Source organism: Colias philodice, chromosome 22 (assembly GCF_061535455.1).
Source record: "Colias philodice isolate Cphi_HAF_F1 chromosome 22, ilColPhil1 Martin Lab GWU primary, whole genome shotgun sequence".
In the NCBI taxonomy this organism is placed as follows: Eukaryota; Metazoa; Arthropoda; class Insecta; order Lepidoptera; family Pieridae; genus Colias; species Colias philodice.
In genome coordinates this window covers 4047363-4066013 of record NC_143107.1, presented here as the reverse complement: position 1 = coordinate 4066013, position 18651 = coordinate 4047363, and the positions used below count along the sequence as shown (strand labels likewise).

Sequence of the window (18651 nt, the reverse complement as noted above, 5' to 3'; positions counted from 1 at the left end):
CACATAATTAGACACTGTAAACCATAGAAATCTAAATAACAAGACACTAGAAGTCGTAAGCGTGCGTGACCTTGTCGCCACTCAGGTGATTTGCACAACACCAGTGCATTCGTCACTGTTCAGTTGCTCTGGAGACGTATGAGTGTATACATGGTGTGTTTCAGCAATTCCCATTGCGGAAATTCTTCCACAAGTTGTAATTATACTTATAAAGGAATAATATTTCATCGGAAAATATTTTTTTTTAGAAATAATGCCGTTTTTCCTTAAAATTATAGAATATTTACAAGTATTACGAGCGTCACCATAGTAATCGAAATAACAATGAATGACACAGTCGACCATTCTTATTATCACGTTTGTTCGTATTGGAGCAAAAAGTCTCATATACTTAGGGATGTTATTCTAAAATAAACCGTAAATTCGTGCGTTAGGATACATATTCAAAAGCTTAATTTAATAGATAAGTTAGTTTTCACTAAAATCAAGCTGTCCAATAAAAGGCATAGTTTACTTGTGTGTACTGTTTAGCTTTCGGTTTGAATGTGTTGATTTTGGCGACAGCGGTTTTCATACGAATTATGACATTTTAGCACTTCTATGTGTCTTGTTATTTAGATTTCTATGCTGTAAACACATGCACAAAAAAACTTTAATGTAGGCGTAATATAAAGTTATAACAAGAATCGCAAATTTATAAATTTTCTAGGAAATTTATAAGCCTACGTAGAATTCTAAACGAGAAATAAATCGTATTACTTTACGCTCACATTTTCGCAAATTTCCTTAGAATTGAGTGTGTCTTATTACGTCCATATTCCAAAGTTCAGCAAAATTCACTTACATCCGAATTAATCACAATTGTAATAATACGCATTCGCATAATAAACACACATAGAAATCTCATAAAAATAAATAAAAATTAAATATCTTTGACAGTTGGACGACCCGTTCGTAGAAACATCTGGAAGCCTCAACCTAACATCGTTATATTTGGAAGACTATTTCATCAAGATGGAGTTCAAAAAGGATTTCTCTGACGTTGAGAACATTTTAGGAGGTGGTATTCAAGTGCTGCAGGGTGAACACAATAACTATGTAAGTGTAATATTTCTATAACAGCCACATTTGTTTAAGATTTAAAAACTTTAATTATAAAAATTGATGAGGTCATATCATTATTTCTGCATAACATACTGCATAAATTTGATATAATATTATGTACCTATATATTTTGTATAAACTCGGATGGACTGTAAGGTAATGCAAAATAACTAACTTTTATATAAAAATTCCGCAGATATTCGCAGACGCAATATGGCGGCCCCCACCATCCCGCAGCATCCGATTCAAAGCCCGCGGAGCTTTAGCCCCAATACTATCACCAGCAGAAATCCTTCTCTACTTTAGTGATGAAGATCAACAGAGATCTCTTACTGTGGATCTCAATAGTGAAGAAAAGATCTATTCGTTGAAAGCTGACCAATGGCCGACGTCCTTGAATATAGCGGTTAGCAGCCCGCATAAAGGTTTTAGGTGAGTGATATTTGTAGGCCATTTCTTTTTAGATGAAAATGAGAAGATATTTGGGCATTAATAATATACGAGTCGATAATTGTTTAATGTGTCAAGTTACGTCAAATAAAAAAGTGTGTGTGTGCGGAGCACAAACTCAAACTCAAACTCAAACTCAAACATTTATTTATTCAATTAGACTTCTTCTAGAAGCACTTTTGAAACGTCATTAAGTATCTACATATTTTTAACATTTACCACCGATTCGGAAAGCAGTATCTACGGAGAAGAATCGGCAAGAAACTCCATAGTTGCTCTTTTTAATCATGTCAGATTTATAATTTTACAAATTACATATGTAATATCATAATATATTATCATAATATACCAAAGAACTGTCCTGTGGTTTTTACGCGACAACCCTCCATGGGTTTTTATCTTCCATATATTCCTTAATACTGTAATAGGCTCTCTGGACAAGTACATTTTTAATATAAGTTTTAAATTTAGAACTACTAAACTCTTTAATATTATGAGGAATTCTGTTGTAGAAGCGTATACCTTGGCCCATAAATGAATTTTTAACTTTAGCTAGCCGGAAAAATGGCATTTCAATTTTATTTCTGTTTCTTGTGTCTTAACAATGTCTATCTCCTACTTTTGAGTGTAAGTAAGCGTTATTATGTACATATAAAATATTATTAAATATATACTGCGACGGTACAGTAAGGATACCAGTATTCTTAAAGAGATCTCTTAGTGAGTCTCGAGCACGCAAATTATATATAGAGCGTATGGCTCTTTTCTGTAATATGCAGATATAGTTTCTATATCTGCAGCCCTTCCCCATAGCAGAATTCCATAGGACATTATGCTATGAAAGTAGCTAAAGTAAACCAATCTAGCCGTTTCTTCATCGGTGAGACGCCTTATTCTTCTAACTGCATATGCAGCTGAGCTGAGCTTAGCAGCGGTGGTGGTAACATGAGCCCCCCATTGAAGCTTCTCATCTAATGTCAAACCAAGAAAAACAGTCGATTCCACAGGGTACAATACCTCCCCGTTTAAGATAATATTCCTTTTCACCTTTTTTACATTTGGGAGGATAAATTCTACACAATTTGCTTTTTTTGTATTTAATAGTAAATTATTAGCATTAAACCAATTGGATATGCGTAAAAGAGCAGAGTTTACTTCGTCAACATTTGTGTCATGTCTATCCACATTAAATATTAATGAGGTGTCATCTGCAAACAGTACTATTTCACACATATCCTGCAAATAATAAGGTAGGTCATTAATATACACTAAGAACAAAAACGGTCCTAAGATAGATCCCTGCGGAACACCTATGTTAATCGGCGCACCGCGAGATTTCTCTCCATTAACGACAACGGTTTGTACCCTGTTCTGAAGATATGAAGCTATGAGATCCTGAGCTAAACCTTTGATACCATAAAAATTTAATTTCCGTAATAGAGTGGAATGTTCTACACAGTCGAAAGCCTTAGAAAGGTCGCAGAATATCCCCAAAGCATTCTTTGAATTTTCCCATGCTTTGTATATATGTGACAAGAGAGCTACTCCGGCATCAGTGGTAGAGCGCCCCTTTGTGAAACCATACTGTTTGGCGTGCAGTAAACCATTTGATGCAAAATGACTATTTAATTGGTTTAAAATTAGTTTCTCGAAGACTTTGCTCAAAGTTGGTAATATGGAAATTGGCCTATAGTTATTACTGTCTTCTTGGTCACCACTTTTAAATAAAGGAATAACTTTGCTAAACTTTAGTAAATCAGGGAATATACCACAGTCGCAACACTGATTAAATATAAACGCTAGTTGATTGGCAATGTTTTCTATGATATTATTTACTAAATTTACAGACATACCCCAGAGATCACATGTTTTTTTTAAATTTAATGTTTTAAAAGTTTTAACAATTTCATCAGCAGTCACGTGTCGCAATTCAAATAATTTGTTACACTCAGCAACGTGATCCCTCAATAAAGACTCTGCAAGCGCTGAAGACGAATTTAAATTCTTAGTTAAACTAGCAGGGACACTACTAAAGAAATCTTCAAAAGCAAGCGCAACATCAGCACTTTTGTCAATGACCCTACCAGAATTGACAAGTTTTATGGTACTATCGTTTGATCGGATTTTGCCCAATTCACCATTAATAATTGTCCAAACCGTTTTAACTTTATTGTCAGAGTTGCGTATTTTGTCTCTCACACGTGTCAGAAGTGAAACTTATTTGGGAAAAACCAACATTTACCTAAATCGTCGCCTTACTCCATGACGTGACCTTGAAATTTTACTCTCAATGCGAGAAGTAGTAATAGATTTTTTGCTATGGTAAACAGTCTAACAGCCAAAATAGCCAAAATTTAAGTCAAAGTAGAAATCCACCTATCCTAGTGGAAATCTATAAGTTTATAGTAGCATATATAGTGTATTTTGTTTTTTTTTAAAGGGCAATGAAGATACTAAGTGAATTCGACGGTGATGACATACGTGGGTCATTTGTGACTGATACAACTGAATATGGTATTACTGGGAAAATACTTAGTAGAGAACCGCTAGAGGTAGGTTATTTATACCATTATTTTAGGGTAAAACTTTCTGCTACTCACTAAACCTTTTAAAATTGTATTATTAATATTTGTACGCCTGTCCCATAAAATAAATATGTAGTAAAAGAAGAATTGCACCATTTTTTTATTGAATTTTTCTTCATTTTTATTTCTGTCACCTAACTAACACAAATTTGACTTTAGTTACACGTAAACTTCGCAAATATTCAAATCTTCTAAAACATTTTAACGGTAAAAGATTACATAGATATTTTGCTGAATTTTTTTCCAAAAATAATACTTTTCATAGTATATAGTGCTTTTTTTTCTCTAAACAATAATTATATTTTCAGATATCCCTAACATTAGTGCCAAAAGGCCAAGGACAACCTATTACAATACGTATGAAATACGAAACTACTGCTACATTGTACAGTTTCTCTGCACACATAGTTGGACCAATACAATCTACTGTACACGCTAAAATTGAAACTGAGAGCAATTTTACTGATGTTTACTTTAAGGTAAGATATTTTTCAGGGATAAAAAATATTATTATATAAGAAAATGTTATGTTGTGATATCAGAATAGTAAAGATATTGCAGAAAGCCTAATAATATGTGAGGGTAGGGTAATAAATCATCTAATATTGTTGCACTGGGTGCATAGAATGTATTTTCCTTATCTTAATCGCGGGTAAAACTACAGGAAAAATATTGTTACTATAATAGAGCCATTTTAATAGGCAACATTTGACAGTTCAACAAAATTCAACAACGTAACCTAGTAACGACGACATAGAATAACATGATATTTCGTTTTGTTAGTACTACACAAGTACACATTTGCTTAACTTTTTTCAATTACGATTACAGATTTATAATAATTATGACCATTACAAGTAATTTTAAGATTTGATTTTACTGATCAACAATTCTAAACATAATAAACAATTTCTGATTTAAACAATTGACGTCGCTACAATTTTGTGTCAATAAACCATTTTTCCTTTTAAAATATGAGAGACGTCAATTTAGCAATAATATCCGAAATAATATAACATGCTGTCTAACCAGTCGTAGCACAACTAAGCATAATATGTACCCTTTTTGCTTATAATAATATATTTTTTTGTGATGAAAGTGTACCATGTAAAGTAAAAAATGTTTTTTTTTTTATTATTTTAGGTGGACATGCCTCAAGTGAAAAGTCGCGAGATTTACTTCAAAAGTCGCGTGGATTCGTATCCCGGACTGCGACATGTTGTGAGCGTACAAGCGGCCACTCCGCTAGAGAGATTGAAGTTTGTTAAGGGGGATACTGATTTTGTGTAAGTAGTATAATTGTAGTAATATTGGTAGTAAGTAGTAGTAATTATATAATACTTACTTTTTCCCACAGCTAAAACTTTCATCCCTTATTGATAAAACTATACTATAATTTTTGTTTTTGGAAAGAAAATAACCAATCCTACTACTATTATAAAGGCGAAAGTTTGTAAGTATGGATGTATGGATGTTTGTTACTCTTTCACGCAAACACTACTAAACCGATTACAATGAAATTTAGCACACATATAGAGGGTAACTTGGATTAACACATAGGATAGGTTTTATCCCGGAAATCCCACAGGAACGGGAACTATTTTCTTTTAAACGTGGGCGGAAACCTAATAATATAATACTTACTTTTTCCCTCGGCTAAAACTTTCATTCCTTATTGATAATTATACTATAATTTTTGGTTTTGGAAAGAAAATAACCAATGTTTGATCGATAGACTTTTGCATTTATAGTGATATTCTATCCAATATTAAAACTTTAATTTAAATACGTGACCAAAAAATAGTATGGATGATTTTAAGAATAAGTATGTGGCAATATAATCACGTAATAATATTATATTATTTGAAATAGGGTTATATTGCCATTTAAAATTATTTAAAGCAAATACATGGAAATAATTTAATAAATTATCTATTTATGTTAATAGTTTCGGCCCAGAAAGTGGTTATTTACTTGGAAAATACGAACTACCGGATATGAAAGGTGATGGTGACTTGAAATGGAGTTTCATGCTTGAAGACTTATACATAAAGGTATGTGTAATATTATAGAAAATCAACTTAATTCAAAAGTATAAAAGTATAGAAATTATGTCCATTTACCACCTCTTTGAATTTTTGTATTGCATTTTTTCAAATACGATATTTGCTTAAATGCAAAACAAATCTAGTTAAATTGCAATTTACTGATAGCTTATGGCCGAATTAAAATATGTACTGTTTTACGTAGACTTTTACGTGCTTCCATGAAAAAAAAATGTAATTTTTGCCAATGTTCAAGCAATACAAACACAAAATAACTTTGTTCTTTATAGTTGAAGGGCCGATTTTTCAATGCTTGGATAAAACTTATTCGACGAATAATGTATAAAACTACCATTTTAAAAACGTATTCTAATTGCCCGTATTTGACAGTTTACGTGACATTTTATTATTATGGTGTAATACTTTATTCGACGGATAAGTTTTATCCAAGCATTGAAAAATCGGCCCTTAATAAACTAATCGTTAAAAAACTTTATTCATAATTAATTTCGGATAATGTTTTATTCTAATAAATTTTTTAATTTCTCCTTCAAGGCCGTAGGTCACCAATTGGTCAAAGAACTACAAAGGAGTGTCGATTTGGACATATATTATGGTAATAATACTGAAGAAGGGCTAATTTTAACCAATGCTGGTTTTAGTATGGACCTTGATAAAGTTTGGCAGTAAGTTTATTTTTCTACATAAAACATGTCAGAATACTCATGTTCGATACATTGATAACCGTTAATTTAAAATGTTAAGTATATTTTGTACACATGACAGTTTGCAATAAGATAGAATTAATTTCTAACCCTTATTTAAACATCAAATATGTTTTACAGTTTAATTTGACCTATTGCTATTTAATTATCTATTATTTCAGTTATTGATAGGCCATCAGTTTTAATTATTTTGACCCATTATTATATGCTTTGAATGGTTTGCGCTATTCAAGATGCGAAAATTTTAAAAGTCACCCATTTTTCATTAAAAATTTAACTTTTATTTCGTTTTTTTTCAGGATAGGAGCAAACGCATCATTCGGTATGATGATGGACAAACGAATAAAGCTCATAGTTAATGCTATTCTACCAAAACCGAATATAGATGTACACACGCTATACATTGAAGGTAATACAGGGAAGCCAAATGATCCTGGATTGAAATTAGACGCATTGTATACAACTGACGCTACTAAAGTCAAAGCTGGGGTTCAAGGAAAGGTAATTTATTTATTTATATCTAACTAGCTGTGCCGCGCGGTTTCACCCGCGTGGCTCCGCTCCTGTTGGTCTTAGCGTGATAATATATAGCCTATATTACTCGTGGATATTGTAGCTTTCGAATGGTGAAAGAATTTTTAAAATCGGTCCAGTAGTTTATGAGCCTATTCATTACAAGCAAACAAACAAAGTTTTCCTCTTTATAATATTAGTGTAGATAATATTTTGAAGTGAAACTTCTTTAGGCGCGTTGAGTGCAAAATTTCAAGGTCGAGTCATGGCAATACCGTCACATCATGGAGTAAACGAACGATTATAGGGTATCTTTGAATTTTGCCAAAGAAGTTTCACTTGTGACACGTGTGCTCGGCACATACGCTCTTTTTTTAGGAAAATGTAAAGTAATTCGAAGTTCGTTCTTTAACTGTTAGAAGAGTACAGGATGAAGTGATACGATTAACAAATTAAATTTAGTTTCATCTATCTTTGATAGTAAAAGACAGAATAATATTTTTATCTATTTCAAATCTTATGTTTGTGTTCGTTACACGGCTAATCTATATACTATTCTGAAATAAAAAAGAAACATAAAAGTTTTAGTTTAGCAAAGAAAGCTTTAGCGATAACCGAAAATATTGATAAGTGAAATCTCTTTATTGCCTACTAGCGGTCCGCCCCGGCTTCGCCCGTGGTGCATATTTACGTATTCTCTACATAAAAACCATCCTCGTACTTCAAGGAATATAATAAAAAAAGAATTATCGAAATCGGTTCAGCCGTTCTCGAGTTATGCGCTTACCAACGCATTTTGCGATTCATTTTTATATATAAGATTAACATCCATATTTATATGTTCTCGGACATAATACATAACGTTAGTCTATCTTTAACATCTATTTAACAGGTACTAAATTTCGAAGAAAGTTTCGACGCGAACGCTACATTCATTTGGACTGCAAACTCCATATACAAAGTTGTAGACAACATTGTATCTTACAAATGGGATATAAATGGCTCTAAATATATTGATTATTCGTTAAATACCCCTATATATGAAGATAAACCCACTTTGACGGTCAAGGGATCGTACCAAAAGGATATGCTGCATAGCTATCATGTTATAAAGTAAGTACAAGTGTTATTTTCTATAATTTTTAATTTGGTTAATATTGTTATACTGGTCTGATTGAGTCTACTTTTTTCTAACATTACATTTTAAATGATAATTGTATGTAACTTACAATCGTTAATTAAATTTATTAAACTGTAGCATACTTATGGATGAAGTTTGGATTATCTATGAGTTATATTCTTATATTCTCAGAAAATTAATACCGCTTCTTATTCTGAAAGTAAGTTATTATTATAGATATGTAAGTAACTGATAAAAATACCTATAAATTTTTGTCTTCAATAATGCAGTAACCTATATCGCAAGAAAATTTACAAGAACTACTTCTCTAAAATTGCCTGTAATAAAAATTACACAAGACCGTTTATTACATCATTTTTCTAAGTCTTATCATAATATCACAAAATAACTTGGCCACTAAGTTTTCTTTTTCTCACTTCTCTCTTTTATATGATTTCTTTTTGAAGTGAAAACTTCTATAGCGGCGTTGAGCACTTTTTCTGTAATGGGTATAAAATCTTAAACTCGCGTCAGGACACGTGACCTGATCGAAAAAACGTAAGACGGATACCATTCCAAAATATCAAACATGCTCAACGTTAATAATCAAGTTTTCACTTCTGCCGGCACTCCCCCAGTGCAACCCGTCTTTTTTTTTGGCAATAACGTAAAAACTTCTTTTTCTACAGAGGTCGTATGCATCGTCCAGGTAATAGCCAAGTTGGAGAAGTAGATGTTCGTTATGGCGGCTTGATACACACGGACGGACATTTCAATGTGTCTACACCTTTCCAAACATTACCTTGGTTGAAATCTATATTTAATGTGAGTTTTCAGTTTAAAATGTTAATAGAATTTATCTAATATGTGTATGTATTTGTTATTAGTTCTGCAATGCTTAATCATGTTTTGAATAGAGATTTCAGATATTTTTCTGGATATGATATGGTTCATAATATTTTAAATTCCCATCAAATTTCACCCAAATAAGTTATCAATTTTTTAACTATCTTAACAGTTTTTCACCAAATAAATGTTATTACAATAAAACAAACATTTTTATTGCTTTGAAATAGTTTAAAAACCCCAATTAATTCGGTCCTTTACAGATCAACAACCTAGAAGAAGTATCCGACAACAAAGTAGACCTATTCTGGCCGAACAAAACGGCATCATTGAATACATCGCACACGTACCAAAAACAAAACACGGGTTTCACACAAGCGGGCACAATATCACTTTCCATTCCATTGAACACTCAGCACTTGGTCAATACGGAATACTTCTATGTACAAGAGAACAAATGGAGCAATGGAAACAGTACAATTGATTTTGACTCGGAACGATTTTTGAAGGCGTCCTTCAATCAGATACTTAGTAAGAGTGAGAGGGACTTGGATTTGGCGACAACGGATATTGAGGTGGAAAATGAACATACGCCTGTGGGAGTTAAATATATACATGAGTATGATGATACGGGGAATACTGTAAGTTTCTTTTTATGTTACTTTATTGATTATGCTGTACTCTGATACAATATTTTTAATATCACTAGTAAAAACGATTTAAAATTCAAGCATTTTGCGCTGAAAATGTTAATTAACAGATAATATCAAATTCAGATCACACACAACCCTGCTAAGAAAAAATACAAGAAAGACTTGTTATTGCCTAAATTTATTCTTCTATGCTGACAATTCAACAATCCTGATTTAACTAAGTATACAAAGCGATACCAATTAAATTGAAATAATAACCGTATGGTAAATTGAATTCACACAGCACAAAAAAATAAAGAGTACACAACAAATTTTCCCAAATTACAGGATGTAAAGCAAGCGACGGTATTCCACTTAAAAAACGCGACAAAATTCAACGTGACCGGCAAGCTTGATATCCACACATACGACATCGGCAAACGTATGAAGTTCACAGCACTGCACGGGAATAGAACCTGGAACTTTGAGAATACGTACGAAGCTGTGGATAAGGAATTGAGACAGGGAAGCAAAGTGGCTTGGGCGGAGGATGTTTGGCTGCAGTATAATGTGCATGTCACTAACTTGAGTGTGGTGAGTTTTAAGATAAATAAATCTGGCCAAGTGCGAGTCGAAGTTAGTGAGTTTTAAAATAAAGTAAACCGGTCAAGTGCGAGTCGAACTAGGGAATTTTCTTGTTAGTGACAGAATTTTCATCATAGTATCAGTACTTGAATTTGATTGAAACTAGACCATGATGGGTGTCCAAAATGTTTTAACTACTTTTATAACATTTTTTAAATCTGAAAGATTTTAATAATGTATATTGTATATGTGTGGAAAGGTCTTAAAGTTCTTTTTTTAATTACCGTAGATTTACTAACTGCGCCATAACTTATATTATAAGACTGTATACAAAATTTCCTTTTATTGACTCATTACATTGTATTGTGATTTACATATAATTTAGATAAATAAATATATGTATTCTATCATAATTTCTTTCATATTCTTCGATAGGAAGACACAGAATCTCAACAAGTAGTAATGGACGTGCAATACCCATTGCGGAATTTCCGCGTTTCCGCCATATATCGCTTACAAGACGCGCTATTGGACGGAAAAGCGGATTTACTGTGGAATGTGCGCGCGGAAAATAAAACTGCGGAAATCAGTGGTCACTGGGAAAGTCCGCCAACTGCTGAGGGGAACTTGCATAATGTGCACTTGGCTTTATCTCATCCGTCATTTAGAAAGGTATGTTGTGAATTAAGATTGTTAATTAATAAAAATATTCTTTCCATTGTCTTCTTTTATCACTTAGCTGGTACCTTAAAGAATAATTAATAAATAAATAAGTGCATAGGGTATTTTACAAGTAATTAGAAATATCGATTTTGATAAATATGAGCAAGAAACTGGTAGATGTCTATTTATAAATTGCTTAGATACTTTTTTGCTGATCTTCTTAACATCGTTTTTGTGAATGTATTAAATGGGTTACCAATCGTGAAAAAAAAACAAGAATGAGAAGATTTAATCCTACCATTAGAAATAATATATTTTAGTTCAAATTAAAAAAAATACATTGGTTTTTCATTTATTTTAAATTAACTAACGAACCAACAATACACGTCATAATACACATGCAACTCTCCAATAAAAATAATTCAAATTTTCTTCCAGGATGTAACACTAAAAGGCCAATACCTCAGTTCTCCAGAAGTAATGTCGAACATATCTTTAGAACTACAATACTCTGAATACGAGAACGAATACCTCAAACTCAACTCAATATTAACAGACAATTCGAATGGACCAATCAGAGATTACAAATTTGCACTAAAATGTACGCATCCGTCAACTAATTTAGATTTGGATATGAAATCTGATATAAATATACACAGTAGATGGTACCATTTGAGCAACTATTATAGGTTCCAGAAATCTTTGTTCTATGAAAAATTAAGGAGTAATAAATTGCTGGTTGATTTGAACACAAGTGCTATTAATTGGGAGGTAAGGAGTGATTTTTTTTGTATGTTAAAGTTTACAAAAAAATTGGCACTAATGCAAGATGAAGCCATAAAATATGCAATCGTTATGATGAATAGCAAAAAATACAGAATTTAGCAGCACTATGTACTGATATAGGCAATATTCAAAATAAAATAAAATAAATAAAATGAGTACCTAGTTGTATTATTTTATGTCTCTTAAAGATTTCGAAACACTTTGTAAAGTAATAAAGACAGACAATAATTTAAATTAAGATTTAAAAATTACTGGTACATTATTTTATCTACTTTCTTATCATACATTATTTGGTCTTTGCATTTGTCATATTCAAAACGGGCAATTATTTCCTGAATCCATTTTTTTTTCATTTATACACAATAACTTTTTTTTACAGCGAGCAAACGAAACATACTTCTACAAAGTGAACGGTACATGGTCACTAGTATACCCTCAATATGGAATACGTGGTTTGGTAGCGAGACCTAATGCAAATGATACTGTTATAGCTACGCTTTCTATGGTCGATAAGTCGTTAATAGCGCATTATAATAGCACGGATGGTGAGTGTTTAAATTTGGCTAGTTTTATTTTTTTATTATGGTAGTCGTAATTTTCTTTGTTCCCTATTTTAATACCTTTCTTCTTGTAAAAACCCGGCAACATATCTGCCTTAGCTCCTCTGTGAATATTGTTTTTCTAACTCATGTAAGCTATATTGGAATATCTGAACTCCCCAAAATGTGATATTTTAAACAAATATCAAAATAAAATATTTATAGTATTTTGAGGATACTAAAGAGTCTTCTTAAATAGCCTAAAATGTCATCAGGGCCTAATTAACAGGTCGAATTGTAATTTAATATTTAATACATACATGTTTAACACCAATTTCTATTACAGACATATCATTCCATTTAATCGGCGAAATTATCGACACTCGCTCCGCCCACCTCAACGCGTGGCGGAACTATGATGACGTCACCACTGTCGATCTAGCTTCATACATACGTTTGAACCATTCGCGTTTATTAACTAGCGCTATTGTATGGAGACCAGAGATATTCAGCGAAATTAAATCTCAAGCTGTATACTCTTTAAAACTCCTATATGGCCAAGTTAACGAAACTCTAGTAATTATTAAAGAAGCTCCCATGGAAGCTCATCTTGCTTTACGAAATATATGGAGTGACGCAAAACCCAGAGTAAGAGATTTCTTAGACGATTTGAACGACTTACATGTTATAAAAGACGATTTAGATGACTTCGAAAGATTCCTGAACCAGTCGTATGATAATAATGACTTCTACGTCAAAGATATTGTGGAATTCACATATTATGTGTTAGATGAAATGGCGATCCGTAACCATTTGGAGCATTTGCCCGGTTTCGTCAATGATATGTGGGGAATGATGGGAAATACAAGTAAATCGATAAAAGACAGTCTCACTTACGTCATTGAGTCAATTAAAAAGGCATACGCAAACTTCCTAGATACAGTTAACAAAATTCTAGAAGCAGATTTGATGGAATTAGTATCGGATAGATTGGAAGCGATGATTTTGCAATACGACAACTTTATACGAGACTTGCATATGCGGTTCTTAGAATATTGGGAAGATACTTGGGTTAATGCGACGACAAGATTGACTAAATATTGGCATGAGTTACTGAAATCTATAGAGCCGTTGTTTTTCAAAATGTTGCATTATACTGAAGCTTTTGTGGTTGCTATTTGGAGAGAAGTTATGGATTTCTTCCATGAAAGGACTCATGAATTGACAGATACACCGTACTTTAACTATGTGTCGACGTTTGGACATGAAATGGATAAGTAAGTATAGAAGAAGGCTTGCTAAGATTAAAGTTTAAATATAGATTAAGGAGATATTGGGCTTAAATCATCTTACATTATTTCGAATATTTTAAATGCAATTAGGAAGCTTAAAATTATTCTTTAAAATATGCCAGAAAAGTAGCTATTTTAATGAAATAAAATAATTATCTAAAGTACATTATCTAAAAGTATTTAGTTTTTTTACTTGCAGTTTTCACAACTTTGTCGTAAGTCGGTAACAAAATAAGACTATTCGAAATTCTAAGAAGGCTGGAAAACAATTCATCTAATTAAATATATTCTAATCTCTTTATATGTTACAGAATCTACAGAGACCTCATAAACAATGACATAATAACAAACATAAAGAAGTACTCAAAGAAACTTTGGAACGTGATTTGGTCGAAACTAGAGAAGTACATTCCCTTCACAGAAGAATTCAAACAATTGTACAATGAATTCAAAAACGCATGGGAAAACTTCTTGAAAACACCGCAAGTTGTTTATGTTAGGGAAAAGGTAAAATGTCTATTATATCCTAGTAATTTTACACAAACAAAAGTTTTTTTTAAGAATGGATTGACGTTTGTAGATTTACACTCGAATCCAGTGTGGGAAAGTGACAGCGCTATTATTAAAAAGATATTTAAAGATAGACTGTTGCCTAACATATAAAATTAATTTCTGCTTGAAATATTTTTCTGTATGGGATAAATTAAGTTCAGTAGACTAGGAATTTCAAAATATCTGTTTCATGTATATCTTCTTATTTTCTATTATACTTCCTATAGTATCGTATTATTTATTTAAATTTCAATTATTTGTTAAATTATTTATTATTCCTAATTTTCTTAGTGCAATGAAGCATACGTACGTCTAAAATGGTGGTACGACTATTTCTTAATTGGTGACGCTCTTGACGCCGTTTGGGAGATTTTATATAACAAAATAACAGATTTCGCGAAAACTGCTCTGCAATATGAGGAAATGTAAGTAATTTTACATAATAATTTCTACAATAAGACTGTGGCTTAATCGTGATTTAGATGCTTACCTAGCATAAACAAATCGAATAAAGATCAATTCTATTAACGTAATTTAAAGACTAATCAGAGAGTTTAACGCCTTTTAGGGCCGATTTTTCAATGCTTGGATAAAACTTTTCCGTCCAATAAAGTACACGATTAAAATATCACGTAAACTGTCAAATACGGGCAATTAGAATACGTGTTTAAAATGGTAGTTTTATACATTATTCGACGAATAAATTTTATCTTAGGATTGAAAAATCAGCCCTTTAAATAACAAAGTTGAAAATTTGCTTGAATTTTATGATTTTAGTGTTCGTATTTCTTTAACGCAAATTATTGAATCGATATTGTTGAATTTTTATGACCAATCCAGCTGAAAGCATACTGTATAGATATTGTAATATGTTTGGAGATAATAATGTATAAAGTATAAACCATATTTTAAACACCAAAAATGTTTGTAACCGATCAACAAAACTCAATCCTTATTTCCAATCTCAATTCCAGGCACCGCACACCAAAAACGAACTTCATATTCGACCCGCACAAAGGCAATATACTTCTAGAACAAAAGCTACCAATGTCGTGGCATGCGTTCAACCAAACGCCAGATTTCACAGAAATCGCTGAATATAAGGCGGTTAGGGACTTTATGGACGAATGGCTGACCAGTAATAAGAGCATTTGGGCGTATTATTATGAGATACGACCATATCTCGATTATAATAATGTTGTGCCTCCGTTCGCTGGTAAGTGATTGCTTTTAATAGGTTTCTTATTATTTATTTAATATTTATAGAGATCGTCATATAAAAAAATGGACAAATTTGTTTTTATTAGTAGTAGAATTAGTACCTACCGTCCTAGCTCATAAGTCATATGATCCTAAGTATTTATAAACAAAGATTTTAATTAATAGTGCACTTCTGAAGTGTGAAATTATAGTTTATATTATAAGTTACTCTGAAATTTATTGTACGCTAGTCATTTACTTTGAAAACTATAAAGTATAAAAATTTATTATGGCCATTTTACTCATTAGGTTAAGTACTTTCGATATCAGTTTAAAGTTTTTTGATATCTGCAATAGTCACGGAATAATCGCTTGTGCACACTTAACGATTACACCCTGTATAGTTTATATACAAGGGAGTCTATATACACTCCCTTCATGTTTAATTTTTACAAAATTCTAACTTGAACAACTTAAAAATATCGATACGATTAAGACAAATGCTGCATATAGATGACATAATGTAATATTATTGTAATGTTCCTTTTCAATGTTTAATACGTTGTTATTTTTTTATTAAATACAGGAATGGCAATGATGACCGGCCAAGGTACTCTAGTGACATTCGACAAAGAAGTGTTCACGATAACCGAACCCGGGACCTTCTTACTCACAAAAGACTATAGACTGAACAACTTCACTGTGCTTATGGAGAGCAATGACCAAGGACAGTACGATCTTGTTATATTGACGAAGCAATCGTTGATTTATATTGATTTGTATAAGGAGGTGAGTTTTTGATATTTCAGTGATTAGAAAATTTTTATAGAAAGTAAAATATAGAATAAATTTTACTTCAGTGCTTCTAATAATAATAGTTCTTTTTTGCATTATAATCAATTATTACAACTCTTTTTAACGGTATTTATAACATCCGGGTCGATAAATCAGTTCAAAGTCATAGTGTATAATGTATTGTCCTATTGTAATAATACCTTATTGCATAGATATGTACATTAATCAAAGTTAAAATATTAGAAATCATATCCAAATTATAAAATATTCCTATTACAGTGAACATCACGTATAATGGGCATATTTTATGTCTTTTCATTCGATTTTCGAGCCCAAAATACGGTTGAATTAAAAACAAAGTCAATCAGTCTCCCCGTGAAATTAAAGTCTTTAATTTCCAAATGTACTCGCGTAAAAATTAACACTACTAATTCATCCCAATATTAATTTTATTTACTTGCAGCAAGTATCTCTAGGCAGATCGAATCCGCTAAGCCTCCCGGCAGCGGTAGAAAATTTCATAGTAGATCGACAAGATGATACTATTTCTGTAGAAACAAGGGCCGGTTTGGATGTACATTGTAATCTGCTGTTTAGGACTTGTAAACTGCAAGTGGCTGGTGAGTGGTTCTTGTATTAAGATAATTTATGTGTAGCAATTTGTATTAGATATTTATTGGGTAGAGCACAGTCATGTGCTTAGTGCTAATCTACCATAGGTTTTATACCTATAGTAAGCTAAACTCAAACGTATATTTTTAAATTAATTCAACTAGAAAATACGGCAAGATGCCGTGTAGTTGCTCTATTCCATATAAATTTTACAAGATATAAGTCGAAGATAAGCAGCTTCAGCCCATGAATCTGCATTTTTCATTAAATACAATTAAATTGAAAACATTTTTAGAATTTTATTACCATTTTTTAAACCAGATGATCATTGATATTGCATTTTCAGTAAGTATTAAGGCCGGTTGCAGAGCTTCACCGACCATCAGTGCGTACGTCAGTCACGCTTGTCATAATATGTATGGAAATTCATAAAACCGTTCATAGCTAGACCGACCATACGCACGCGAATTTCCATACATATGACATGCGCGACTGACGTACGCACTGATGGTCGGTGAAGCTCTGCAACCGGCGTTAGTGTTTCCCAATCTCTATCTATTTTTTAATGATATCAAAATGTTCATTCATTCAAACAGGCTGGTTCTACGCAAGCCTCGGCGGGCTACTAGGTACATATAACAACGAACAATTTGACGAACTACAGTTACCCAACGGCACACAATCTAACATCGAAAGTGTTGCCAGATCATGGTTATTGAGGCAAAGCCAAGTGTCCCAACCAGTATGGGGACCGGTTAACGATACGCAGTGTGGCAAGTTCTTTATGAATAAGGTGTCGCCATTGCACCCGTGTTTTAGTGTGGTAAGTATTAAAGGGAATTAAGTTTTGTAGGGTAGTGAATTTGTTTATTCATTATGTCGAACATTGGCTATTTTTACAGTGTCAATTTCAATATTAGTTATTTAGATATTAGACACTATTTGGTGTCCATTTTGTAACTGTTTCTATCGACTATTTAATCAGTTACGTGTCTTTACGTACTCTAACCTCCATTTAAACTTTAAAGGTTAGTAGGGAACATACAAATTCCATTTCTGTTATGTAAAGAATTTATAGGGTAGTTTTAAAAATCACACTGCATATATAACCACCCCACAGATCGACGCAGTGCCATTCCACGCGGAGTGCTCGCGCGGTGCGGACGCGTGTGCGCTCGCGAGCGCTTATCTAGAGCTGTGCGCGCAGCAACACGTGCCTACACATGTGCCTGATCATTGTGTGAGGTATGTATAAATAATTAATAAACCTTTTGTGAAGCTTTTACTTATTCTCAATTGACGGTCTAAGTTTATGTCGCAGTCATCTTAGATTTTAGACATTTATATTTAGTTTCCACATCATGTTTGCATGTTATGTTTTATTACTTAACCTATTACATATAACATTTAATAGTTCGAAGAGTTACATAGTAATAATTTTGAATAATGAAATTTCAGTATGACTTCGAGTAATATATTCTAAAATAATCATTTGAATTATGTACATAAAGCATTTGATTCATTTACTTTAATTCCAAATTTTCATGGTCCTTCGAGCCGGATACAACAAAAAATATAAATTATTCAATAATAATAATAACTCTTTT

At 32.3% G+C, this 18651-nt stretch overlaps 1 protein-coding gene across 1 annotated transcript in view; it reads left to right on the top strand.

Moving 5' to 3' along the window:
* Apoltp (Apolipoprotein lipid transfer particle) overlaps window positions 1-18651 on the top strand; it is a 56681-nt gene that overhangs the window by 33754 nt on the left and 4276 nt on the right. Inside the window, exons 40-62 of the mRNA XM_089709263.1 lie at window positions 940-1098; window positions 1301-1536; window positions 3995-4106; window positions 4448-4618; window positions 5283-5425; window positions 6088-6193; window positions 6740-6870; window positions 7209-7410; window positions 8315-8535; window positions 9232-9367; window positions 9652-10029; window positions 10369-10614; window positions 11041-11277; window positions 11707-12039; window positions 12434-12599; window positions 12940-13870; window positions 14197-14392; window positions 14729-14862; window positions 15412-15653; window positions 16224-16426; window positions 16896-17052; window positions 17641-17867; window positions 18165-18289. Coding sequence (XP_089565389.1) covers window positions 940-1098; window positions 1301-1536; window positions 3995-4106; window positions 4448-4618; window positions 5283-5425; window positions 6088-6193; window positions 6740-6870; window positions 7209-7410; window positions 8315-8535; window positions 9232-9367; window positions 9652-10029; window positions 10369-10614; window positions 11041-11277; window positions 11707-12039; window positions 12434-12599; window positions 12940-13870; window positions 14197-14392; window positions 14729-14862; window positions 15412-15653; window positions 16224-16426; window positions 16896-17052; window positions 17641-17867; window positions 18165-18289 — 5192 coding nt within the window. The remainder of the gene's footprint in view (window positions 1-939; window positions 1099-1300; window positions 1537-3994; window positions 4107-4447; window positions 4619-5282; window positions 5426-6087; window positions 6194-6739; window positions 6871-7208; window positions 7411-8314; window positions 8536-9231; window positions 9368-9651; window positions 10030-10368; window positions 10615-11040; window positions 11278-11706; window positions 12040-12433; window positions 12600-12939; window positions 13871-14196; window positions 14393-14728; window positions 14863-15411; window positions 15654-16223; window positions 16427-16895; window positions 17053-17640; window positions 17868-18164; window positions 18290-18651) is intronic.